Source organism: Candidozyma haemuli (assembly GCF_002926055.2).
Source record: "Candidozyma haemuli strain B11899 chromosome Unknown B_2014730914, whole genome shotgun sequence".
Taxonomy (NCBI): Eukaryota; Fungi; Ascomycota; class Pichiomycetes; order Serinales; family Metschnikowiaceae; genus Candidozyma; species Candidozyma haemuli.
Genome location: NW_020289902.1, coordinates 110,953 through 135,030, shown reverse-complemented (window position 1 = coordinate 135,030; position 24,078 = coordinate 110,953). Strand labels below are relative to the sequence as shown.

At 45.2% G+C, this 24,078-nt stretch overlaps 10 protein-coding genes and 1 non-coding gene across 11 annotated transcripts; 5 read left to right on the top strand and 6 right to left on the bottom strand. All coding sequences in view use genetic code 12, as the record gives it.

Moving 5' to 3' along the window:
• Positions 1-69: 69 nt before the first annotated feature.
• Positions 70-2,328, bottom strand: TCO89 (Tco89p; the record flags this gene model as incomplete). The annotated part of the gene is made up of 1 exon (XM_025484665.1): positions 70-2,328. The coding sequence occupies one exon, from the start codon at positions 2,326-2,328 to the stop codon at positions 70-72; it is 2,259 nt and encodes a 752-aa protein (XP_025339596.1).
• A 279-nt stretch (positions 2,329-2,607) lies between these two features.
• CXQ85_000938 (poly(A)-specific ribonuclease) lies at positions 2,608-6,030 on the bottom strand (the record flags this gene model as incomplete). Its single annotated transcript, XM_025484664.1, has 1 exon — positions 2,608-6,030. One exon carries the CDS (start codon positions 6,028-6,030, stop codon positions 2,608-2,610), a length of 3,423 nt encoding a protein of 1,140 aa, XP_025339595.1.
• Positions 6,031-6,987: 957 nt separating this feature from the next.
• Positions 6,988-7,431, top strand: CXQ85_000937 (uncharacterized protein; the record flags this gene model as incomplete). Its single annotated transcript, XM_025484663.1, has 1 exon — positions 6,988-7,431. The coding sequence occupies one exon, from the start codon at positions 6,988-6,990 to the stop codon at positions 7,429-7,431; it is 444 nt and encodes a 147-aa protein (XP_025339594.1).
• A 558-nt stretch (positions 7,432-7,989) lies between these two features.
• CXQ85_000936 lies at positions 7,990-8,061 on the bottom strand. The gene has a single exon. It is a non-coding gene; the product is annotated as a tRNA-Glu (tRNA).
• A 1,557-nt stretch (positions 8,062-9,618) lies between these two features.
• MFALPHA (mating pheromone alpha) lies at positions 9,619-10,242 on the top strand (the record flags this gene model as incomplete). Its single annotated transcript, XM_025484662.1, has 1 exon — positions 9,619-10,242. One exon carries the CDS (start codon positions 9,619-9,621, stop codon positions 10,240-10,242), a length of 624 nt encoding a protein of 207 aa, XP_025339593.1.
• Positions 10,243-10,612: 370 nt separating this feature from the next.
• Positions 10,613-11,401, top strand: CXQ85_000934 (DNA-directed RNA polymerase III subunit; the record flags this gene model as incomplete). The annotated part of the gene is made up of 1 exon (XM_025484661.1): positions 10,613-11,401. One exon carries the CDS (start codon positions 10,613-10,615, stop codon positions 11,399-11,401), a length of 789 nt encoding a protein of 262 aa, XP_025339592.1.
• Positions 11,402-11,827: 426 nt separating this feature from the next.
• On the top strand, positions 11,828-14,107 carry DBP7 (putative ATP-dependent RNA helicase; the record flags this gene model as incomplete). Its single annotated transcript, XM_025484660.1, has 1 exon — positions 11,828-14,107. The coding sequence occupies one exon, from the start codon at positions 11,828-11,830 to the stop codon at positions 14,105-14,107; it is 2,280 nt and encodes a 759-aa protein (XP_025339591.1).
• A 21-nt stretch (positions 14,108-14,128) lies between these two features.
• On the bottom strand, positions 14,129-15,031 carry CXQ85_000932 (5'-(N(7)-methyl 5'-triphosphoguanosine)-(mRNA) diphosphatase; the record flags this gene model as incomplete). The annotated part of the gene is made up of 1 exon (XM_025484659.1): positions 14,129-15,031. The coding sequence occupies one exon, from the start codon at positions 15,029-15,031 to the stop codon at positions 14,129-14,131; it is 903 nt and encodes a 300-aa protein (XP_025339590.1).
• A 320-nt stretch (positions 15,032-15,351) lies between these two features.
• On the bottom strand, positions 15,352-17,238 carry CXQ85_000931 (uncharacterized protein; the record flags this gene model as incomplete). The annotated part of the gene is made up of 1 exon (XM_025484658.1): positions 15,352-17,238. One exon carries the CDS (start codon positions 17,236-17,238, stop codon positions 15,352-15,354), a length of 1,887 nt encoding a protein of 628 aa, XP_025339589.1.
• Positions 17,239-17,384: 146 nt separating this feature from the next.
• CXQ85_000930 (uncharacterized protein) lies at positions 17,385-20,865 on the bottom strand (the record flags this gene model as incomplete). Its single annotated transcript, XM_025484657.1, has 2 exons — positions 17,385-20,780; positions 20,842-20,865. The coding sequence occupies 2 exons, from the start codon at positions 20,863-20,865 to the stop codon at positions 17,385-17,387; spliced, it is 3,420 nt and encodes a 1,139-aa protein (XP_025339588.1).
• A 1,674-nt stretch (positions 20,866-22,539) lies between these two features.
• Positions 22,540-23,592, top strand: CXQ85_000929 (uncharacterized protein; the record flags this gene model as incomplete). The annotated part of the gene is made up of 1 exon (XM_025484656.1): positions 22,540-23,592. One exon carries the CDS (start codon positions 22,540-22,542, stop codon positions 23,590-23,592), a length of 1,053 nt encoding a protein of 350 aa, XP_025339587.1.
• Between the last annotated feature and the right edge of the window lie 486 nt (positions 23,593-24,078).

The window sequence follows — 24,078 nt, the reverse complement described above, 5'->3', positions numbered from 1 at the left end:
CTAGCATTTACCCTTATTGTACATAGAACTGATAGTGTTTAAAATGCATGTTATTTTTATCGTGAATTATTACCTTTGTGGAAGACTTCCTTCGCCGCTTGCTTGAGTTGCAAGCTTTACCGCACGTGTAGTTGGTGTTAAGGAAGACCTTTGTTGAATGCTACTGGAGCTGCGACTGGGCTTCATTGGCTGCGATTTCTGCTGCTGGATCTGCTGAGGATTGTGATGGAATTGGGATCCTCCTTGGTCGCTTGGCTCTCCTTGTCTTGAGGCTGAAGGACTGGTCGTGGAAGAGGTCTGGAACAATGCATCTTGCCATACTCTGTTCACAAGCAAAGCTGCTTTGTTCTCACGTTCCTCTTTGTCAGCTGCAAACTCTTCAAATTTGTTGACCGTCATCATCTGTGAATGAACAGACGACAGAGCACCTTTTGGAGCCTGAGAGTTCTTCTGCACATTCAACCCCTTCTTGCCACCATAATACTTTTCCAAACGATCCAATGACTCCGCAACTGGGTTCAAATGCCTTCTTACGTTGAGATACTCCCTATTGAGCCTCTCGTATTCTGTTCTTGAACGCACAGAACCTTGTTGGTGACCGCTTTGTATGAGATACAAGAGATTCGTCACGTTTGACGCATCACCAGCACCTTGACCTTCGACTTCACCGAGCTGACCTCCTCCTTGAACTCCAGGGGTCTGCTGTCCGGCCGCTCGACTTGGCTCCCTGACGTTGGTGGTACTGTTATTGTAATTGTGTGCAAACATTAACTTATTGAGCGACATGTTGGACAAGTTCTGGAGCTTGGAAGCATCGATATTCAGTGAAACATCCATAAGTGAGTTTTCACGCTGAAGCCAAAGACGTTGCTGAGTCCTCGTTTCTATGTTATGGCCTGGAGCTCCGTTGGACGAATGACTGTTGTTTAGGAAGTTGGAGAAGTCCTTGCCAGTCCTGATGTTGGACTGTGATCCTTGACTTTGGTTCGTAGGTCGTTGCAGTTTAGAATTGTTAAGGTACTTGGAGTTGTTCCTTTGAAGATTGCTGAAAATGCTCTGGTCAGGCTGGTACGAACTGACAGATGCTGCAGTGGTTGTTGCCTGAACTGGCTCGGCAGGTTCCTTATTTCTCAATTCGTTGTAGGGCCTTGCTTTGAACGATATACCACTAGTACTTTCGTCACGGGTTGTCTGATCAAGGCGATCGTCTGACGCTTCTCCTGAGGCATGGTACCCAAGGGGCTCGTTAATCTTTCTCATAAGACCAGTAGACTGTGATAGAAGAAGGGAACCTCCATAAAGATTATTGTTCATGAGTTCATCTGTAGAGCTGTTCGTGGACATGTACGCTGGGGGCTCCGAAGTACATTTTGCTTGGTCCTGTTCCTGTGAAAGCCTGCTCTTAGGATCCTTCTTTTCCTTGAATGCCAGCTCTCTTTCTTTAGCAATTTGAGAGTTCTCTTTCTCTGCCTCATATGTCTGAGAGGGCTGGCGCTCGTCTGATTCTGGCGCTTTCCTATACTCACTCGAAGAATAGCTTTCAGACTGCTCTGGCACCTCAGAGATCTTATTCTCCTCATTCCAGTCTTGCTGGTCCAGTGAGATATTTTCATTAGATTGATCCTGAGGTCTGCTATGAGTTTCCAGCTCTGAATCTTCGCTCAAGTCTTCATACTCGTTGCTTTCAGCATCTTCGTTAAGCTTCACTATAGCTCTTCCACGTTTAGAACTGAGCCGAAGGCCTATTCCTGAGCCATTATTAACTGAATTGTTCAATCCCTTAAGCGAATTCAGAGATTTACTAGACCTCATTGAGCTGTTCAGGAAAGTCTTATGCAATGCTTGTTTATCCTTGCTTGACCCATTCAGCGTAGTCTTACGCAATGGAGCAAAGCCTTTAAGTGAGTTCGCCAGTGTTGATCTGTTCAATGTTCCAGGTGCCTTCACTGAGCTATTCAGCACTGTTTTATGCAACGGGAGAAACCCAGCGACCTTGGTAAACGACCTGTTGTTCCGCTTTATGCCTGGCTGTCTCTGAGTTCTGATGATATCTGACGATTTGGACCGGTTCAAGTTGGGTTTAGGGCCAGATGTGCTAAGTCTAGTGGGCATTTTCGTATGTGACTGGGACCTCATGTGAGTTCTTCGTAAATGTGGTTTCTTCTCGTGCGTAGGCGTTCGTGATGTGGGCCTAGGAGGCTTGATTTGGTCCTGGCCAGGCTGTGAACTTGGTTCATTGAAGCCACTTTCTGAATTATCTGAACTTCTCTGTGACGTAGAATCCGTGTTTCTGGAGGATGTATCATCTTGAAGCTCCCCTGGTGTCATAGTTTCTTTGACAGCTCCAGAAGCCGCAAGAAAGTGTTGGGAAGTACTTAGTGCCCTGCGAAGGGTTGCTTTTTTGGATTAATCTATGAATAAGTCGTAACTTAATGTCACGGCAACTTTTTGGACTAGGTTATAGATGTCTTTCGTACAATGAGTATCATCCGTTATTAAGCTCGTTACTATTTTATGTAGAGCGGTAGGCTGGTTACTGTATGGTGCACTGATGTATCTCCTCTGGGCTCGGACTCTCCTCACTCTCTGTCCGGTGGAGCGCTAAACTCAGTACTCCAGGTCTGGCACCTTGAACCGAAGATTATAGCCCTTGTTGTAAACATGTCTCAAGGTTCTGTCAAAAGCGTCCTTGGACTTGAGATCCAAGTATTTTTGGTACAACAAAAGCGCCGTCTTAGCATCTTCAATTGAGTCGTGGTTACTCGTCTGCACCGACTCTTGTAACACTGCGTAAGCCAAAAACTTAAGACTCAACTTTCTCTTGAAGTCTGCCAAGTAGTAGAGCTCAGCAGTGTCACGAATCTGTGTTTTTGGAACTTGCAAGTTAATACATCTGAAATCACTTTTGAGGCCGTGACCAACAAATGTACAACCCAAATTAAGCAAGAGCCAAAGCCTTCTGTATGCTGTTTGGAGAGTAACTAAGGTCTTCGTTGACTTCTTAGGATCAAGGTCACCATCTTCGATACCTGAAAACTCAGTAAGGTTATCAAAAATCGGTCTCGTATGGACGATGTAATCGTCAATAAAGGGAATGCCGTTCTTCTCGCCTTCGTCTCCTCTCAATGCAGATATTCTAGCCAAAGAAAGCATCTTTGGACGTACAATCTTCTTCTTGCTAGTTAATTTGATCTCGGCAACCTCTGGCTTAAGCGAGACAAATTCAGCATCTATCGCAACAAGCATACCAACTTCAGGAGCCTCTTGTTTCGTAAGAAGCTCGTATTCTCTCTTGTATCCCTCTCTTATGCCGCATGCAAAATGATCCTTGTAAAGGATAGAGTCATCCAATCTCTGAATAGAACGGAAAAATTCAATCTCGTAGTAAGAGAAGCTTTGATTGTGTGGACTTTCAACATTGTGGTATACCAAGACGACCGGCTTCTTCCAACTGTATGAAAGGTTGAACACTTCCTCCTCTGGCACCGTCATCACCAAGAAATCGTTGAACAAGAACCATTGATCTTTACCTGATGCTGGTGACTTAATCTTGATGTATGATACCATATTATGCTTACCGGGAGCCGTACTGGCATCGTGGTTAATCTGACAAGAATAGCCGAGAAGTTCGTATTTGTCTGTAGGCTGATTCAAGTGTGTAACCACCAGCTTGAAGTTCACTTTTTGGTTATTGCCCACAGTGGTGTAAAACTCTGGTACAAGCCATTTCTTGTAATGCCTTAGAAGCTCGTATTCCTGTGCGGTAAATGGTATGTTGATCAGAAGGATAGGACCCAATTTCGTGAGTGTCTGCTTGACATCCAAAGGATAAGGGTTCAGGTTCGAAGGAGGCAAGACTTTGCTTTGGTTCAAGGAATACTCAAGGTAAGTAAGCAAACTGTAATTCCTCTTTGAATGAGCCGCCTGCGGAGGAGTGTAAGTTGCACCATGACCACCCAATCTATTCAATGCGTTAGCTGGAGGGGTCATCAAATCTAAAGTAGCCTGACTTCCTTTCTGTCTTTCTATAAGCTCACCAGTATTGGTGTAGATATTAAGCTCATAATGCATCGATGTCATATCTTGTAGGAAAAGCCCGAACTGCTTAGCATAATCATTAATGACTGACTCTACCAAAAACTTGTTGAATGTAACGAGCAACATCTGTAACTCCCGAGCATTGAGAGACTTACCATCATCTTCAACGACGAGCCCATGAGCCTTTGCAACCGGGCTTCCACTGAGGATCAGCGAGAAGTTGTTGATGCTGACGTTCCTTCCCCCTGCTTTATGCATCATGTCAAACAAATAGCCAAGCTCGTTCAACACCGATGAGCCCTGAGGATTCTCTTGATCAATGATAACTTCAGACGAGTTAGGAAGCCATTCTTCTAGAAGTCCTCCAGTAACAACGCTGTAAAAAATTGGCAGGAATCTGTATATCTGAATCAATGAGTTTGCGTATGAGTTATCAAGATGGTTTTCAAGACCACAGAAGAGTCCACCTGTCTGGTTATAGTACTCAAAGTCAAAGTCATCGACACCAAACTTAGAATATTGAATTTCAAGTCGACTGTAACACGATGGAACCTGGTTGGTGTATGGAGCTTTATGTTGAAAGATAGTCTCTGGATCATTTTGATCTTCGAATGCCGTTGCTTGAGAATGCTGTTGGTTGATGTCATTAGAGGGAGTAGCTTCAGAGAAGGAAGTCACACTGCTAGCATTTGGTGAGCTCTCGGCCTCTCTTGGAATAGGAGAAGCAGTTGCACTCCTTTCACTGATAAACTTTGGAAGAAGAGCTGGCTTGGTATTATTGTTTCTGTCCTTCACCGGAGCTTTCGTGTGGTCTTCCTCATCGTCCTTGATCACATTACGAGGACCATATTTGGATGTATCGTAAGGTAAGATTTTCCCCGGATTGCGTTCACTTAAATCTAGAAGTTCTTGATCAATTTTTGCTGGTGTTTTCAGGAGCTCTTTCGTAAAGATTCGTTCCGATGGGAAGTAAGATGCAAGGTATTCCTTATAGTAGGGCAAACCCACTGAATTGAGTGGGTAGGACTCGTCCATGCCGACGGAATTAGCAGATGGTTGGGATGCAACTTCGGGAAGATCTAATGAGGTAGGATAGTTGACGAAATTTCCAGAATTGCCAGTGTTGATACCCCATAGACTCATGGTGTTATGGCCATCACTGAAGGCAAGGAATTCACCATTATCACTGACGTCTAAATTGAGCATGTATGATGAGGTCGCTGCAGCGACACTGTTTGGATTGTTAGGAGATGACAAGTCGGCCTGGTATAAATGCACTTGCAGCTGGTCGTACATATCGACAAACTGGATCTGGCCTGATGTAGATGCAATAACGACGATGTTCGGCAATTTAGGGTAGAACTTGGCGAAGCTGGCTCCAGCTGGGAATGGAATTGGAGAAACTGCACGCATCATTCTCAAGTCGTAGATGTTGACCAACGGGTCAACGACATAGCTTGCGGAGGATGTACCGTACCGCTTTGGACGAGCAGAGTACCCACAAGTTGCAATATAGTTTCCCTTCACATCAAGGTCGGAAAGAAGGCCACTGTGGCCAGACAAGCTTTTAATCAATTCGTTAGATGTTGGATCGAAAAGGTCAACCGAACCGGAAGTGTTACCAAGCGCAAGCATCTTCGACAGGTGATTTACAAACAGGAGCTCTTTTCCATGTTCGTAATGCTGTACAATTGAGGGCTTGTTCACGTCAATTTTCAACAACGAGCGTTTCCCTCCCGCAATGATATCAGTAGAAGTAGAATATGCCAGTGTCATACACGTCAAATCGCCAAAGCTCTGTTTATCTGAGCCGCTGCTAAACAGCAGCTGTGTCAAGCATGCATTATTAAGGCCTCTTCTTGTGTTAAAGGTAATTGACGACTTGGAAAGAGCAAAGATACCCTTCTGATGGTTGAGCTGCTGAAGAATCGGGTCACCACGTGGCGACGCTCGAAACTTCGTATATCTATAAAGCGAAAGCGGGCTCTGCATGCCATAGCCAGTGTTATCCTGCTGAGATGGCGTATATGAACATGAATACCCAGACGAATCTGCGCACCATATGAGGTTGGAGGTGTGGTCAAATAGTAGCGAAGTTATCTGGGGCACATCGCCACGGTGGTTGGGCCGTGCGGTGGCGGACACTCGGGTAACCTGGTTGTTAGAACAAAAACTTAAACATCAATCAAATGGTACATACCTCTGCCCAGCCGTCCATAGTTGTGTTTCGTTCCTATGTGCGTGTAGATAGTGTTGATGTTACGCGAGGTTTGGTGAGAGTCGTGTGTGGCTCGCACCACAGGCCACAGAGCGTAGAGTGGGTGCTAGTGAACAAAGAAACCACAAAAGAAAAGCATTTACCACTTTTTACCAACCACTTTGAAAAGCCGAGCCGAAAAACCTGGCTGGTACTTGCTAGTGGTATGATGTGGGATGTGTGCTGTCACGTGACTTGGGCTGTCCCACAAAAAAGGGACCCCCAGCGCATAACCACCATTAACCCTAGGACATTCCACAATTGGTCCGAATGCCGAATCCGGAAAAACCCTTCAATCCCGATCCTATGACTCATAAACGTAAATCCATCCTTCCTTAAACCTTAAATATCCTCGCCCTTTGCCACCTCGCCACCGTCTCTTGCTCACCTTCCCCAGCTATTAGTCACAGCTCCATGCACACAGCGTTAACTATGGGCAAGTCAGTGTGAGGTTCCCTTTCTCACTCTTTTTTTGTCCCTCACTTTGTATGCGCCAGCATGTGGCACACCCCTCAGGATACCCTAACGCACAGTCGCATTTGCACCCTTCTGTTTACAATATATAAAGGAACCGTGGCCCCCAGGCTTTTTGACCTCCTCGTACTTTTCCTCCTTTTTAGTACAAGCCGTTCCTCCACACCTACTTGGCGGATCCCACTCTTTTTTACACCTTTAACATCCCGTCCTTCCTCATGTTTAAGTCTGTCTTGTCCCTTGGCTGGTTCTCCAAGGCCTCCTCCTCGTCAGGCCCTTTGAAGTCAAGTGAAGTGAACACCTCCTTCACCATGCCCGACAGAGACTCGTCGCAGGTTTACCACGTGTCGATGAACGACGACGCCGAGGATTTTGTCGACATTGCCTACCGCAAGTTGTCTTATGCCGAGGTTGCCTCCATTGGCAGACATAGGCAGCAGACCTCCCAGGTGCCTCGGTGCCGGGCCTCCTCTCGCATGAGCCACAACCAATACACGGTCTTATCGGTGTCTGACGACGACGACGATATGGCCGAGTCCGTATACTCGGAGAAGTTTAAAATTAATAACTACTTCAGCAAAAATAAGGTATTTAAGGAAGCCGATAAGCTGAAGGCTGCACGCAGCAAGCAGAAGAAGATCCAGAGCCACAGGTCTGGCTGAACCTGGAGCGCATCTCTGTTTCCTCCTAATAATACATAAAAGGCGCCGGCGTTGCTTTATTTATTACCAGTCGCTAGATCTTTACTTCGTCGACACTGTGTGTCCTTTTTTTGGCTTCCAATACATGCCATTCCCTTACCCTTATCGTGTACAGTGCTTATCTAGGCACCGCGCACTTGTAAACACGCTGATAACAACCGTCTCAATTCCGTCACCATTGTTATCGCCCGTATCATTCCTCTCGATCTACCAATCTCCTTCTCGGCCTGTTTAGCCTTGGGATCTTGTTTCTACACCTTTGGAGGCCCATTTCCTGCCATCCGCTTACTTTTGCGGTCATTACCCCAGATTGTACCGTTTCTGGTATCCGGCAACCATGTGCAGTACATGTGACTTTGACTTAGGCTGACCTCGTGGTGTCACTGAACGCACGTTGCTTGTTTTGCTATAGCAAAGCACGTGTAGAGAGTTTGTTTTGCTACCAAAAGCCAAAAAGGGCAACCCGGCAATTTTTGATGGTATGGTCGTAGTTAAAAGGTAAAAAAATATAAGTTAAAGCTCCGATACGGGGAGTCGAACCCCGGTCTGCTCGGTGAAAGCGAACCGTGATAGCCGTTACACTATATCGGATTAGATGAAAGATTTGCAGTGCGGGCAAAATAAATCGTATATTCAAATACTTGCCATTGGAATATTCATGCTTCAAACTTTAAATCTTTGACTCAAATTTTTACCATATACTTATTGAGTTGTTTTCTTTACGTGGCTGGAAAATCAGGGCCATTTAAAGCCTCTGAACTGCTTTTTTGGATGATTATTCGTTGTGACACCAATGTCAGCCAATGAACTCGATTAAAGGGTGAATCTTTGAAGAAACACCATTATTTCTATTCTTATGATACTCAATGTCTTCAATTGACCTCATTGGATCCTAGTTTGCAATGGTTGTTGTTCATGTTGCTCGTTGGATTTCTTACCTGGTGAAGGCTTTCCTAACTAGAGGCAAAAGACATTTTGGTATTCGTTTGCGTCTTTCTTCCACCATATTTACCCAAGGTGGCTTCTAATGTTGAGGTTTTTGAATGGAAAGTTAAGTTTAAATGAAATAGAACACCTTGTATATTTCGGGCTGTTTCTTTCCTTGTTGTCATTGAGATCATCCAGATATACGTGATACATCAACCATCTTGGACGCTTTAAGCCTTTCTTTTAAAGAAGTGTATTATTAAATCATTGACTTGCAGAGCCCAAAAACTATTACCAACTTTATTCGACTCTTGGTGATATAAAAGTGATGGATGGAGGAGCATTGAAAGTTCGAGATAAATCAAGCGCCCACCAAGAATACCTAAGAGATCTGCTGATGCTTAGATCTTTCGAAATATTCTATGATCTGAAGTTCAGTTTCCATCTGTCCGAGGCCATCATCCATGAGTTACCGACCTGATGGCGCCATCTGAAATGGATAGCAGTCAAAGCTGCCCGATTTACAGTTCATTTCCACCCTTTGGCCGTGAAATAGGTGAAATTTCTTCAACATGATCTACTAAGACTTTGGATTCCAGCTATAGGATTGGTCGAAGCCAGACTCTCTTGACACTTTGGTTCTTTAATGGAAGAAGTGAAACCACCGATTTACCATCTACTACGGGATTCTCCTATTCCCCACAAATAATTACCTCCTTTCATTCCAAATCAGTCCTGAAAAAGAGTTGATTCTCGGGTGATACTTCTCGGTGGAGCCGATTCTGAACATTGGCAGAATCTTGGCTAACGAATCGGAAAGCATTAATCAAAGGGCGCCCCTGGAATCTACAAAATAATCCAGGAAGATTTCCTTCCATTGCTTTTAAAGAGTGGCTCTTGGGCGTCGCCCTCGCAATATGTTTTCCGTTTTAGGTCTTCAATGGACCCTCTGCGACGTTGAGATACATATATTATAACTCTCAAGTTTTGAGGTGTCCATTGAGGTCCTAAAATGGAATATATTATTTTTCACTTTACAAATCCACTTTTCTTGTCCAAAAGATTGGGATGTCAATGGACATTGGTGAAACATTTGAGAAGGACTCGAAAACTATAAGTAGAGGTGGATTGGACCTCCTCTGGTCTATTTTTTTTTTATCATCAACACTCCTAGCTTCAATCTCATAAGCAAATCATCCATTCAACACTAAAAAAGAAAAAATGAAGTTCTCTGCTACTGCCATCATTGCCGCTGCTGCTTCCATCGTCGCTGCTGCTCCAGCTCCAACCACTACTGAGGTTCCAACTGCTGTCGAGAGCGCCTTCGGTGTTCCAACTGAAGCCATCATCGGTCAATTTTCCTTCGACTCTGATGAGTACCCATTGCTTACCACTTACGGTGACCGTCGCTACGTCATCTTGCTCAACTCCACCATCATGGAGGAGGCCTACGCTTCTCTCTCTGACGACAAGACCAAGAGAGACGCTGAAGCTGGCTGGGGCTGGTTAAGATTTATGCCAGGCGAGCCATTCGTCAAGCGTGATGCTGAGGCTGAAGCCGGCTGGGGCTGGTTGAGATTCATGCCTGGCGAACCTTTCGTGAAGAGAGACGCCGAAGCCGACGCCGAGGCCGGTTGGGGTTGGTTGAGATTTATGCCAGGTGAGCCATTTGTCAAGAGAGATGCCGACGCTGAAGCCGGTTGGGGCTGGTTGAGATTCATGCCAGGTGAGCCATTTGTTAAGAGAGACGCTGAGGCTGATGCTGAGGCTGGCTGGGGCTGGTTGAGATTCATGCCAGGTGAGCCATTCGTCAAGAGAGAGGTTGCTGCTGACCTTGAGGGTTAAGCGTTTTACGCCTTTATATCTTCAATTCCATTGAATTGACTTACACTTCCTAGAAGTTAGTTTTGTTGTTACCTGAATAAATTGTTTGTTTTACACTATCACAGTACAATTTCGCAGCCATTCAACCAGCCTTACATTAATACCTTCTTCGTCCCACTCACGCTATTAGATCTCTGATGTTGAATCATACAAAACCAAAACCGTTTATTTTAAATCGTTTTCTTTTTTTTTTTTCTCTTCTCCTTCCTTTTCTTTGCCAAAGCGTTGGCATCATATCCACATCAGCTTCCCCCATCTCTCCATACTCTGCGCTGCCTGTACACTTTTTGAGATGCGAAATAGCTACTACCATCTATCAGCTTCTTTAACCATGGACAAAAAAGATCTATTTGTCGCTGAGGATGAAGACATCTCGGAGTCTCCTGCCCCAGAAGAGTACCAGGACACTAACGAAGGTGTCATGGAGGAGGAAGAGGACGATGACCCGGTGATCCTGACCATGCCTATAGTCCATGGATCACTACCACACAGATCATCTCAATCACTCCATGTGCTCCAGTACACAAGCAGACCAAAGAGTCGCCCATTTGACCAGGAGCGTCTCAGATCATCTATCAAGGTCGGCAGCAAGGTTTTGGAAATGAAGGTTCCAATGGACACAAGCAAGTTCTACGATGAGGGCCGTGCTGAAGAATTAGGTACTCGAGTTGCTACATCAAACTTACAGGGCGTTCTCACAGGCACTGATGGTGGTTTGTATGTTGGCCAAATCGTCGAGAAAGATGGTAACCTTCAGATGGTGCTTCTTCCAGTTGATAGCACAGCACAGCTCAAACCGCTGTTCAAGTACATTGATGATCTAGAAACGACACGCACTACTCAATCGAAGCAAGAAGTGAGCACACTGGATCCTACAAAGCAAAGTGCTGTTCATGTGTTGCAAACTGCGGCCAAAGCCAGCAACCAGTTGCTGTCTGAGGGTACCTTTGGAGGGTTGGGTTCTTGTCTCAAGCATATTAAAAAGTTTGACGAGGAGCCATGGACAACTTTAAGCTGGAGAACCACAGCAGATCCATCCACTCAAGAAATGTTGGGAAGCCTTCAGTCTCCATCTCAAGATCCTACTGAGGCAGTCACAGCATACTCTGATTTCGCATAAATGTATAATAGATATGGCATTAAGAATGCTAGGGGTGTAAACAAATGATAGGTATGACTATTAGGCTACACAAATAATATAAAAGAGAAAAGATCATTATTTATGAATTTTATATTTGTAGAAAAGTGCTATTCTAATCTTAAATTTGTAACTATTCCACTAGTTTTCGCACCCAAGCTATTATTCGTAGAAATATTACAATCATTCAAAAATCAGGTTCCCTCTAAAATTAAGATTAAAACAAGGAAATGGATTTATCAATGGCCTTTATTTACCCTTATATTGCTTCCCTCCCAAATTTATCAGAATTTTATGTCCTGATGCCAACTTCGATTTTAGCAGCCAGAGCTCATCGGCCTCATCATATCAGATCCTGCAGTCCCTCATCTCGAAGATACTACTTCTAAAGAAGAGATAACCAAAGCGATGAGTGACGATGAATTAATCCTCAACTTCGCTGTTCCAGATTCAACCGAGGCAGAGCCCGTACAACAGGCTGCTAATTTCAAGGGTGGCCGTTGGAGAGAACGCCGAAACGCTAAGCTCAAGCTGCAAGGACGTGAATGGAAAAGAGGTTCTGGAGTTAACAGTATCGAGGTGTCTGATAACAAATTCAACGAGCTACAGAAGCAATACGAGGATGAAAATCCAAAGACAAAGACGAGTAAAGAGCTGAGGCTGACGCCAAAACATGAAGTCAAGAGAAGAGAGCCCAGAAAGCCTAGAGAAGACCAGGACCAACCAAAAAGACAAAATGGAGAGCCTTTGGGAGGCCTGGCAAAGAGGATCAAGTTCAATGAAAGCTCTGGTGAGTTCGGTGGAAAGAACAATTCCTACGTGTCCTCGTTATTTACTTCCAACAAGAACAGTGAGACGCTTCAGGAAAGCGAGTCGAACGAGACATCCCATCTCCCGTCGAACGCTCCATTGCGGGATGCTTCAACATTCAGTGGGTTAGGATTAAACGAGAAATTAAGCAGCCATCTTAAGAACTCCATGCGCTTCGTTTCGCCAACCAAAGTCCAGGGAGCTGTCACTCCTCAAATGCTTACTGCTAATAATGATCTCTTTGTCAAAGCACAAACAGGTTCTGGTAAGACATTGGCATTTGTGCTTCCGATGTTGCATCGTATGATGTCGGAGGAGACTCAGATAAACAGACAAAGTGGCCTTTTTGGTATCATTTTGACTCCCACGAGAGAATTGGCTTCGCAGATTTATTCTGTTCTCGAGGCTGTACTTAGGTGTCACCATCACATTGTTCCAGGAATTGTTGTGGGTGGTGAAAAGAAGAAGTCCGAGAAAGCTAGAATCAGAAAGGGTGTGAACATTCTTGTTGCAACTCCTGGCCGTTTAGCTGATCACTTGGAAAATACTGAATCCCTCGACGTGTCCCAGAATAGATGGCTCATCTTGGATGAAGGTGATAGACTTGTTGAACTAGGCTTCCAGGAGACCATTACCAAGATTACTGACCACTTAGAACGTCATTCCAAGATTTCAAGCTCAGCTCGCCAATGGCCTCTCTTACCAAACCGCATAGTCAATGTTCTCTGTTCTGCCACTATGCCAGAGGATGTGAAGAAATTGGGTAGTACTGTTTTGACTGATCCTCAGTGGATTTCTATTGACAAGAATGATACTACTTTCCATGGAGATGCCACTGCTCCGGACCAGCTTATACAAAAGGTGATGGTGGTTCCACCAAAGTTAAGGTTAGTGACCCTTGCAGCAAAGCTCAAGAGAGCAAGCAAAAACTACAGAACCGAGACGACGAGATCTATGGTTTTCTTCTCTTGTTCTGATTCTGTCAACTTCCATTATGAGGTGTTCACGCGGGGTGGTAGATCAGGCCAAAAAGAGTCTAACTCAGAAAATGAAGATGGTGAACCCCAGGTTGAACAATGCTACCTGACGGCTCCCCAGGTAGATGACAATACTGTCGTCTTCCGCTTGCATGGCTCCTTATCGCAGCAGTTGCGTACATCTACACTCCAAAAGTTTGTTAGCGACTCTGGCAATAACGAAGGCAAGCATCTTATTCTTTTCTGTACAGACGTTGCATCCAGAGGATTGGATTTGCCAAACATCGCTAACGTGGTGGAGTATGACCCACCGTTTTCAATTGACGATCATTTGCATAGAATCGGACGTTCAGCCAGAGCTGGTAATAAAGGTGAGGCTACCCTTTTCCTTCTTCCTGGAGAAGAGGAAGGTTATGTCGACGGAAAGCTTCGTGTTGTTCACCCAAAGGAAGGAAGTCTTCGAATTGTCAACTTCGAAGCTTTACTCAAAGACAGCTTCGGTGAAAAGAATACCGAAAGTGCCCCCGCTAAAGGGAAGAAGGTTGATCCCAAAGCGAAGGAAGGAAAGTGGGACATCCATGCCACTACATGGCATCTCGAGGTTGAAAGATGGCTTTTGGAGGATTCAAAAGCTCTTGAGAGAGCGCTGCATGCATTTACATCGCATATCAGAGCCTATGCTACTCATTTGTCCTCGGAAAGAAACTTTTTTAATGTTAAGTTGTTACATCTTGGGCACCTTGCAAAGTCATTTGGCTTAAGAGAAACGCCGAAAAAACTTGGTAAGAACAGTGGTACGTTCGGCGGAGAGTCTACCAAGAAAAAGGAAGATCCTCGGAAGAAGATGTTGAGGATGGCTAAGATGGCCGAGAAAGCACAGACTGCTGAATTCAATTATTAGTTTATAGACATGGCATTATTCTCATTGGTAATATTTCAGTAAAACATCCCATAACTTATGGTTCTCTCCTAGAACATATGTGAGGCTACATTTCTGGTAGTAGTCAGGCACAAGCTGGAGATTCTGGATCACATCGTCTAACAAGATGGCTCTTCCAATATTGATACCATCGCCCAAGCCAGGATGCGTAACTCTCACAGCATGTATGTGGAAATGGTAATATGATGGTTGGTAGTGAATGAAAACACGGAATTCATCTTCAGGAACACCATACTTCTCTGAACCGACTTTCTTCACCTTAGCTTGTAGGTCCTCTAAGAATTGTATGTGAGTGGAATTGAGATCACGAACACTTGAAATATCAGTCCTCTGGACAATGGCCATCAAATATAAAGCGTTCATGCTTATTCTGTCCCATTTCATATCTGGGAGGAGAACAAACCCACTCTCTGGATCCTTATCATGATACAAGACACTGTCTGCTTCTTTACCGTGAAACAAAATATTATGCACCCATTGGATTCTGTCTCCTTTCTGAGTTTCAATAAAGGGAGCTGTTGCTTCACGATATATTTCGGGCGTTTCTCTCACAACATGTAGCTGTTGCTGTGAGTACTTCTTGATATGAATCTCAGTAGCAGGGTAAATCAAGTTCACCTTGGCAGCTGGCAAAGTCTCAACATCCTGGGCCAACGTAGCCAGAGACCAGTAATATATATCATTATTTTGAATTAGCCTCAACTGTTCAATAAGCTTCTGAGCAGATACTTCTGAATCAGATTCGACGCTGAAGGCAGACTTCTCAAACTGCACAATTGCGTCTTCATTATCAATTGAACCTAAAAGGACGAGTGACTTGGTTTGGGGATCTGACTTGAGGACCTGCTTGTATTGGAACTTAGCAATAAGGTCTTGAAGCAGCATGGTTGCAAAATGAGGGTGAGGTTATTGATAATGCCATTACGCACCTTTAAGTACTTAGCGTTAGAATATACGCGAAGTTACTTGGGCCAGTAGCCAAGGTTACACACAACACAGCCAAGACATATCAAGGGAAACGTAACCAACAAACGAGTTGAAAGAAAGTAATGTATCGAATGGCTCCAAGCTACGTAAGAGGAAAATGCCAAGGGAAGTACCTGCTAGGGGCTTGTTGTGAACTACATAACCCGTTGTCTTGACGCATGCTTGGACTTGGGATGTTCATAATAAATACGTTTCTATTTTATCTAGCATGAGGCACTTTATGCTTCTAAGCCCAACTCGTCAAGAAGCTGATCAACAATGGCCACATCGTGTTCGTAGTCGAGCAAGGCCGCCTTGAATGTCCTATTATCTTCTGGTTCAGCCATGTTAGGGTTCAAACTGGCACCGATACCTTCCAAATTGGTGAACTCGTCGTAGACGGCAAACTTCTTGGCCAAGTAGTACCGCATATCATCGACCACTTCAATGGTGTCTGTCGCTTGACGCTCTTCAATCCTGTGGGCACTGGCTCTGATCAAATCTAGTAACTTTTCACGAAGCTCTTTGTCCTCACAAACAGCCTCGATGTTGTGTGCAATGAGTTTCGTCATATGCTGCTCGAGCCTATCCGTTTGGAGGCGCCAAGCTAATTCTATCAATTCAAAGACATCGTATCCGACCTTCGAAGGCAACGCCTTGAGAGTTTCAAACTTAAGGCCATCGACAAAATTCGTAAGACTCACCGTACTAATGGACTTGAGTCTATCAATATTGAGTTCGTCAGATGCAAGAAGAGTCTCCACGGCAATCTCAGGATCGATTACAATTGAGTCGTTGTAGTAAAGGAAGCGGAGAATTGCTTCAGATACTTCCCTTCTAGTAGCGCCCATGTAGGCATGAATGACTGGGATGTCTTGTGGCACTAGTAACGCCCTATCAATAATTGTTTGTCCAGCTGTCCCGTACTTGCTCTCTGATAGCAAAGGAAGATTAGCAGTCTCTGCCGACCAAGAGGGATCGAAAATGGTTTGGTAGAATTTAGCTCGGACAAGCATTGCACGATGAACAGGATAGAACACTATGGTACTCGAATCTAAATCGAGAGAACATAGAATAGCGTCAGGAATTGAAGTTGATTTCAAAAGGCTTTCCTTCTCTTCAAATGAAAGAATCCGTGACACATCAAGGTCTTGAAATTCAACTTCATTCTCCCCCTTCTCATTCTTAATGTCGCTACCACCGTATTTCACATCGCTGAGATCGATTTCATCGAGAGACTTCACGAGAACATTGGGAAGAACATGGCCCTCAAAAAAGTCTCCCATATCTTGCCTGGCACCTTTTACGAACGTGAGTTCAGCTCCCTGGCGGGACTTCACCGCCTTGGGCTTCTTCGAAGTTTCGTCCAGAAGAGTTTCTCTCAATAGATCAAGAGAAAACTTAGCGCATAGGGCTAGCAATTGGACCAGAGGATCTTCCAAAGGCAACAGATCCGTTCGAAGGTACATATAGTCAACGATAGATCTGAAGACCCTCGCATCCAACTCCTTAGACATCTTAAGGGTTGACGCATTATACCATTTCCCCTCAGGAGAGAATCTTTTCCGAAAGTACGAACTTCTGGCAGATAGAAGGAACCGGTTAACAACGAATACTTGAAGCAGTCTATCATGTTCATGTGGAAACACGAAAGCAATGTCCTTACAGGCATACACTGTCAATGCTGGCGATAGCAAGCTGGAAAGATGGGCCAGGAACGGCTGGTCCTCATCTGTCTTCTTCGAGATATTATAACTCAAAAGAAGGTTTCTAATATCGTCTGTAAGAGCACCATAGATGCACCTGGCACCTTGGAAAGTGTCTCTTTCACATACTGCTCCTCTGGCCAAAAGCATCTTGACAATCTCTAAACGTCCACAAAGAGACGCAAGAATCAATGGCAGGTAGTCCCATTCGTCCACCTTATTGATATCAAGCTCTGGCAAGAGCGTAAGCGAATCAGCCATGACAGTGTCTCCGATTCTACATGCCCATAGAAGTTCTTTATATGCATTTTCAAGATTCACATTCAGCAGGGCAGCGTGTCTGCCGTCTGACAGGGGGACATTGCTGTGGTTCATGGGTAGATCCAGCCCAGTAGGTATGTCCAATGACTCCAGAGGCATGACATAAGTGTGGTAGATGAGGCCCCACTGTTATCGACTCAGGTGCGCCTTCTATGCGAACTGTGGGCACGTACAAGTAGTGAGAAAGATAAGGAACATTAAAGCATTAAATTCAAAATAATACAAGCGGGAATTCTAAAAACAGATTAGCGACTGTAGGAGCTGATGAAGTACTTGTCGATCATTTTCTTGAACTTGCGGCCCTTTGGCTTCTTGGGCTTCTTGTTCTTCTCTTGTTGCGAAGGAACAGAGACTTCAGTAGCCTCTCCAGAGGAATGAGAGGGCTGCTCTTTCTGAGCTTCTTCAGTGGCATGTCTAACACCAAGCGAGTCTGGAACAGGTTGCTGCTTATCCAAGCCTGCGGTTCCAATAGCAATGGCTCCTGCTGCTAATGGGTCATTATTGACATTAGATGATCCGGTAGCTTCCTTCTCGGTAGTTTCCTTCTCATGAGCAGCAGGTTGAGATTCGGTGGTTCCAGAAATAGATGTTTGATTAGGATCAAAGCGGGTCTCAGCCGCAGCATCTGGCTCCAAGGCGCCAGCGCTTGTTGTAGCGATCTGAGGGTTCACCTGGGCACGTTCGGCGACTGTATCCTTCTCTGGAACAGGGACATCGACAGCCGATTCACTTGAAGATATCGTAGCGGTATCATCTATGGCAGTTGGTACACGTCTCCTATTTGAGGTTGGAGAACCAGGATCAAGAGTGCTATAGGTAGTAGTGGGCTCTTCTTGAGCACTGCTTCCCAAAACGACTGGGTGTCCTTTCTCGCCTGACACAATTGTTGGAAGGTCCAGTTGAGAAACTTGTCCCTGTGTGGTCTCTTCTCCCTTCTTGCGGGAAACACTACCAAAAATAGCCCCCCTAGAAGGCTCAGTGGAAGCTGAGGGCTCAGTGGACGTTGAACGCTCAGGCACTTCAGCAGTAGAGGGCACAGGCTCAGTAGGATTGGCCTTTGCAGCAGAAGGAGATGCATCATCGACAATGTTATCCTCTTCCCGTGAAGAAGCAGGAACATGTATCACTTTAAAGGATTCCTCGTCATTTAAAGTATCAGGTGCACCATTATCCGCCTGCAAGGCCTCCTCACCACCGTACTCCTCTGGAACATCAATGAAATCATCTCTAGAGTCATGGAATGCCTCATCAGCCTCACCTAATGTGGCAGGTGGCTGAACAGCCGGTCCAGAATTAAGGAAATCAGTCATGTTACTACCTTCAGAGAGCGACCTCAAATGCTTCTCCCTTTCGACAGCATGTGCATCTCTCAAGGGAGATCTAGGAGGAACGGAGATATCATGACGCTCGGGTTGAGTAAAAACGTCTTCTGAAGGAGAATCAGCAGCAATTTGATTAATTGATTGACCAAACGTGGGTTCAACAGGGGTCTTGGGTGTGTTGATAGAACTCTGCTCCTGCTGTTGCTGTGGGCCGCTAGGAGCAGTGTAATTCACAGACTGTGCCTGGGGCTCAACAGACCGTTGTGTTTCCTTAGGAGGAAAGTCATAAGCTGCAGCAGGAACATCACCCGTCAGTCTTGCTTGTCCAGCAGTATCATCATCCTTAGGTCCTTGGGTAGGAGATTGACCTTCTTGAATTGCTCCAACTGGCTGAGAAGTCAATCTGTTGCCAGATTCTGACGAGAACTGCAGACCTTCCTCGTGTCCCTTTTCTTGACGGACTCCACCAGCAGACGAGGAGGCTATCGAACCTGAGCTTCCTCTTCTCATTTTAATACCAAGGAAGGAAAGAGGGTTCTTTGAAGTCTTTCTATGTCTCTTTGCCTCCTCCTTCTCGACATTCTTCTTTTCCTTTTGAGCTTGTTTGAGAAGATCATTTCTCTTTTTCTCCTCATCCTTCTGTTGTTTCTTCTCTTCCTTCGCTCTTTCCTTCCTTGAGGTTTGACCTGGCTCATCCTCACCACGAAGAGAATGCATGGCAAAGTCTTTGTGGTGGTTCTCGTAAATATAATTGCTTCTCACACCACCGTCATCCTTCTCTCTCTTTTGATCCTTCTTAATTTTGTTGTCCACTAGTTTATCAAATTGACCATTGCTGTCTTGATTCTGGTTTACTTGTGGGGACTGAGGCGGCGTGAGAGCCAGAGTACCTCCGTCGTTGGATCCATAAACCTTTGCCATGGCAACCTTCATAGCCTGCTCGTACATGTTAATACCCTCTTGCTTTTCTTTAGCTTGCTTGAGGGCCTCAGCACGCTGTACTTCAGCGTAATTGTGATTGTTGGACTCATATGGAATAGTCTCAACCTGCTCCAAGAACTTGATAGAATTTCCACCCGATGCGTTGGAAGCCACCGTTGGTTTTAACGGTGGGCTCTTGTGATAATTCAATTTCTCACTAGCATCTTTGAAATCTTCTTCATTAGGGCTAAGACTGTTCTTGAGACGGTCAGCTTCAGGGTTGGGAGGCAGATTGAGATGTGCCACATGTGGACTTTGCTTCAAGATGGACTTCAAGCGAGGGGAAGTAGACGTCGAAGGTGATCCAGATACCTCATGACGACCTCTTGGACCTTGAGCTGCTTGTTGTTGAGGGTATTGGGATGGTTGTTGCGAGGGAGGAGGAGGGTGTTGACCATAATCACTAGAGCGTCTGGACCCCTCAAAGGCCGGACCAAGAGACTGTGGCTGTTTTTGTGGCAGCTGCTGAGGTTCATGGTGACCTAAATTGAGCTTAGGTGGCTGAGAAGGAGGCTGGTCCAAGTAGTTGTAGTCAAAATCCTGAAGATCCTCTTCGATCTTGTTTAGATTATAGTTAGCATTAGAGTGGGCCAAGCTCATTGAGTTATTACGCATGGAATTCGAGCGAGAACCTGATCTTGAAAGGTTTTTGGTGGTTGTTTCAACAACGTTGGAGCCGTCTGGCAACGTCCTGATGGTTTCAGTTGTGATTGAACAGGTTCTACCCATGGAATCAACAACCTTTGTCGTTTTCGTAGAAGAAATCACATCGTCATCATTGTACTCCTCTTCCTCTTCATTAAAACCCAGCATCGAATTGAGTCCTCTATGGGAACCGGTGAGAGAGCCAGCTCTCTGACTAAGAGGACTACGGGTCAATGATCCAGATCTTGCGACCGGCGGCTGCCTTGCGGTCAAGGAGTTTGCTCTCTGGGAAGGAGCCTGTCTACCAGCAGCGGGAGTAGGTCTTTGAGATAACGAGTTGGATCTGACAGGAGGAGCACCCCTGAGCGAATTGGACCTCAATGAATAGCTTCTGGTGTTAGCAGGGCCAGTCTGGTACGAAGGTTTCGGGTTGTAAGTGTACGAGCGCATAGAGTTGGATCTATGACCTCCTGCAAGGGAGTTTGCTCTTCCACTAGCCTGGTACGCCTGCAATGAAGGGTTGTATTGTTGTTGATGTTGGTTATCCTGGGCATTCTTATTATGGATAGACAAAGCCGCCAAAGCGGCCTGGGAGGCGTTGTTCATACTCTGGGAGCGAGGTTGTTGCACTGGAGGGGGATTATAACCCTGGATATCCAGGTACTTGGCGAAACCATGGTAGTCATTACGTTTCTGAAAGTTAGTAAGTGGTCATGGTGGGGGATGGAGCAGCCATCAAGCTAAGGATACATACTCTTCTTGAAAAAAGGCCTGGCATGGTGACAAAACAGTGAATAGATTAAAAAGGAGGCTTTCCCAGACAAAAAGCCGTTTGGTCGGGTATAAGTAGAAAAGCAAAAGCAGGTAAAGAATTGCTTGTGTTGATGACGGCCTAACTGGTCAAGGACAGCCGTTGGAGTGCAGAATAGGTGCGATTGCGCAAGGAAGAAAATACTATGAAGGAACCCACCCCCCAGGGTGAATCACCAAGGGGTCAACCAGGGGGTGACCCAGACTAGGTGGAGCCCGAAAAAAAAGTCGAATTCAACAGAAAACCTATATAAATCAAACCGTCTCCAACCTCCACTCCAAAAACCCATCTGGTTTGTTGTTTTGCACAGCCCTGGCTCGGTGCCTGGTTTCGCAGCCATTGAATTGCTGTTTGGCTCGCTTTGTGCTACAATCCATTGGACAGCACTTGCAAGGCTTCGTTGGTCTGTGTGTCGTGGTATTTTGCCGTCACACTGGCACCGGCAAGGAAAGAAGGAAATTTAATATTATTTATTTATCAAGAGTTTATTGAATGTGTTTTGGTAGAGGTCCCTAGAGCTTTTCCTGAATATGGATCTGTTATTCACAGGCACAAATGTGTCTCAGCCTGGAGGCTCAGGCCCCGGTCCTTTTGGAGGTTGCTACGCGGCTCGTCGAGACCGAGGAAGCAAGGACCACAAAGAGAAGCGATGTGGAAGCGTGGCAGGTTATGTAGATATTCCGTACATTAGCCGGCGGGAAAAGCCTTTTGGGATTGCCGTGCGATGGAGTGGTGGATGATATATGGTTATGGTTATGGGTTTGGGTATTGTAGGATCTGAGGATTTCGCAGCCAAAAGGGAAGGAATAGGGAAAGAACAATCAGGGCCATTGTGAGGCTGTCACGCTCAGGGGAATCTGGAAATGGGATATTTTGGAGGGGTTTGGAGGGGTTTGGAGGATCGGGACGGTTTTTTTTCGGGGCGGTTTATTGCCTTGGGATGACTCGTGGTGTGTAGGGATAATAGTGATAGCACATGCTGCGTTGACTTTTGGTGGGCATATGGTGACCCAGGTGGGCTTATGAGATGGGTGATGTTTTGATGGGGTTTTGGTATGATGGTGGTGGTGTTTAAAGGGAGGGAGTATTGGTTGTGGATTGGGGTGGTCTTATATACTGGGAGTGCTGGGGAGTGCTGGGTAGAAGTGGTCCTGTAGTGTCTAGTGTAAGGTTACTCAGGCAGAGGGTACGTCTTACTCTTATACTGAAAGCAAAACAGAAAGATTGATGATGGTTCTTTCCACTTATAATATCAGACCTTCAAGTTTGAACTTTTAGTCCAAACAAGTACAGAACCTGCCTTGTGCTTCCCTTGCCTTCTCGTCTTATGTCTGGACTACAAATTTCGCAGCCACAGTGGTTTGTGACACTTCCAGTGTGGCTAGTCAAACACCTCTACGACCTTACAAATGATGATAAATTTTTCCCAAAAATATGATACCGTGCTTGACTGAGCAATCTTCTCATCCTCTTACTTTCCTCATACTAAGCAGTATGTCAGCTTTGTGGCACCCTGACCAATCCATACTAAACCCACTCGCGATCGCACTTTAGTAGTGTTTTGTAAGCATGACTAAAGCTTATTACTCGCTTATCTGACGATGTCTATATAACCAGTTCGGTCTCAGTGCATTGAGACTCATGATATTTGTGTCGCTTTTAATCACAGTAACAATTGCAATCTACTTGAAAATGGTCACTAACACTGAAAACTCCAATTCCGCTCCGCTTCCTTATAAGCCTAACCCGGAACCCTTCCCTGCTTACTTTGTGTCCCATGGTGGTCCTACATTCATGTATAAGGATGCTGAGTTTGGCAACAAGAAGGCGTATCTGGCTTTGAGAAACTTGGGCAATACTATCAAAAACAAGTATAAGCCTGATTACATTGTGGTGGTATCAGCTCATTGGCAGCTGAGTGGTTCCAAGGCGGTGGAGATCGCCGTTCCTTCGAAACCTCCTAAGCTGGACAAGGATGAAAATAGTCTTGTTTACGACTTTTACAACTTTCCAAAGCACATGTACCAGGAATGGTTCAGGTCGTTGAATTCCGCTTTTCTCGCTGAGGAGATTCGTCATAAGCTTCAGGAGAACGACTTCCATGCCAGTTTGACTGAAAGAGGTATCGATCACGGCGTTTGGGTTCCTTTCAAAGTTGCCTTTTCCCAGTATGACACTTTGAATCCTCCACCTGAAGGTGTGGACCCAGGTCTTGATCTTCCTGACTCTCGGTTGATCCAGGTATCGCTTACTGGCTACGAGAAGGATTTCGATACCCACTTTAAGCTAGGCCAGGTCCTCAATCACTTTAGAAGTAATTTGATTTGGGACCCTGTGGAAGAGAGATACTTAAAGGGCTTGGTGGTTTGTTCAGGTATGTCGGTTCACAACTTAAGGGACATTAGGAACTTCCTTGCCAACCAAGGCAAGCCTCTCCCATACACCAAGCAATTCAACGACTTGCTCAGAGAGACTTTGGTGAACGGACCAGATCTCCTTGATAACTTTAACAAAATCAAGAGCGAGAAGGAGAAATTGTTGTACCTGGCTCACCCTACGCTTGAGCACTTTGTCCCACTTGTTGTTGCTTCCGGTGTCATCAGTGAAAGTCCCAAAGAACCCATCATTGAGCTTTTCAACGATGAGCAAGGCAGTTTGGGATGGGGAATCTACCAATTCGGAAAGTCCGTGTAAATACATTGTATAGAGTATAAAGATATCTTTTGTTTTTTCTTTAATCTTTGTAGATTTATAATATATGACCATGACAAATAACCCAATTACGAGCTAAGGAATCCAGTGAACGAATGAATGTACGTCATGATGTGAGATTCCTCAATCTCTGTAGCTTCTTTCTTCAATCTTCTCAAGCTTACTTGATCAAAGACTTGATAGCAGTCTCAATCTCGGACTCCTTCAAGCCGTCCAAGTTGTTCTTGACTTCTCTGCCCTTTTCGAATCTAGCTGTGACGCTTGGAGGAACACCGAAAGCCTCTCTGATCAAAATGGGCAACTTGTGCTCTGTGGAAGTCTTGAGGGTTGGGTAGTTCTTGACCAAGAAGTTTCTCAAAGGCTTGGATGCCTCACCAGTCTGGGACAAGTGGAATCTCAATTCTCTCAAGGCAGCAGAGACAGCGATCTTGGACATTTGGTGGTACTGTTCTCTATATGAGTTTTGGT